This window comes from Penaeus monodon, chromosome 32, assembly GCF_015228065.2.
Source record: "Penaeus monodon isolate SGIC_2016 chromosome 32, NSTDA_Pmon_1, whole genome shotgun sequence".
NCBI classification, from domain to species: Eukaryota; Metazoa; Arthropoda; class Malacostraca; order Decapoda; family Penaeidae; genus Penaeus; species Penaeus monodon.
The window spans coordinates 18,289,287-18,289,853 of NC_051417.1; the positions used below are offsets into that span (position 1 = coordinate 18,289,287).

General features: G+C 28.7%; 1 protein-coding gene across 2 annotated transcripts in view; it reads left to right on the plus strand.

Annotated features, from left to right (window-relative positions):
* The window catches only part of LOC119593702, an 81,465-nt gene that overhangs the window by 22,061 nt on the left and 58,837 nt on the right, over positions 1-567 (plus strand). The window contains exon 1 of one of the 2 annotated variants that reach the window (XM_037942667.1): positions 249-294. The exons of the other annotated variant lie outside the window; for it this stretch is intronic. Within the exon in view, the coding sequence (XP_037798595.1) occupies positions 250-294 (45 nt within the window). The 5' untranslated portion in view covers position 249. Of the gene's footprint in view, positions 1-248; positions 295-567 lie in introns of those variants that run through there. 2 annotated transcript variants of the gene reach the window in all.

The window sequence follows — 567 nt, forward strand, 5'->3', positions numbered from 1 at the left end:
ACTTTTAAAATTTTCTTTTTTTTTTTGATTTAATTTGCCCTATTTTGAAAATACTGAGCCGTGTCGGCCTTTACTATATCCAGTGTTTTCACCCTCTGTAAATTATGTGACTTAACATCGATCAATTTTGGGATATTTAGGTTTTTGAATCATTTATCTCCTTTACATATTAGGTTTTTGAAGTTTTAATTTTGTTAATTTCTATCATTCAAAATTGTATATAATAATTTTCTTTTTTTCAGGTTTATCATGGGAGGCAAATTCTGGCAACGCTGCATACTGACGCTCGCCCTTGTGAGTTATCATCAACATGTTATAATTTTTTTCACCGTTTTATTTACTTCATCTATCTAATAACAATCCTCTTTTTCCTGTAGTTAAACTTCGAAAACTTATCACAGTGTTAGAAGAAATTTTTAAAGAAATGATTTTATCCTTTTTCTCTTTTTCTAATTTCCCGCTAATCATGTTCGTGGAATTGTTTTCTTTATAAGGTGTAAGAAAATGTAGATTCTAAATTTGCCTTTTTTATTTTATTATCTTGTTCATCCTTTAAAAGGAGAGGCG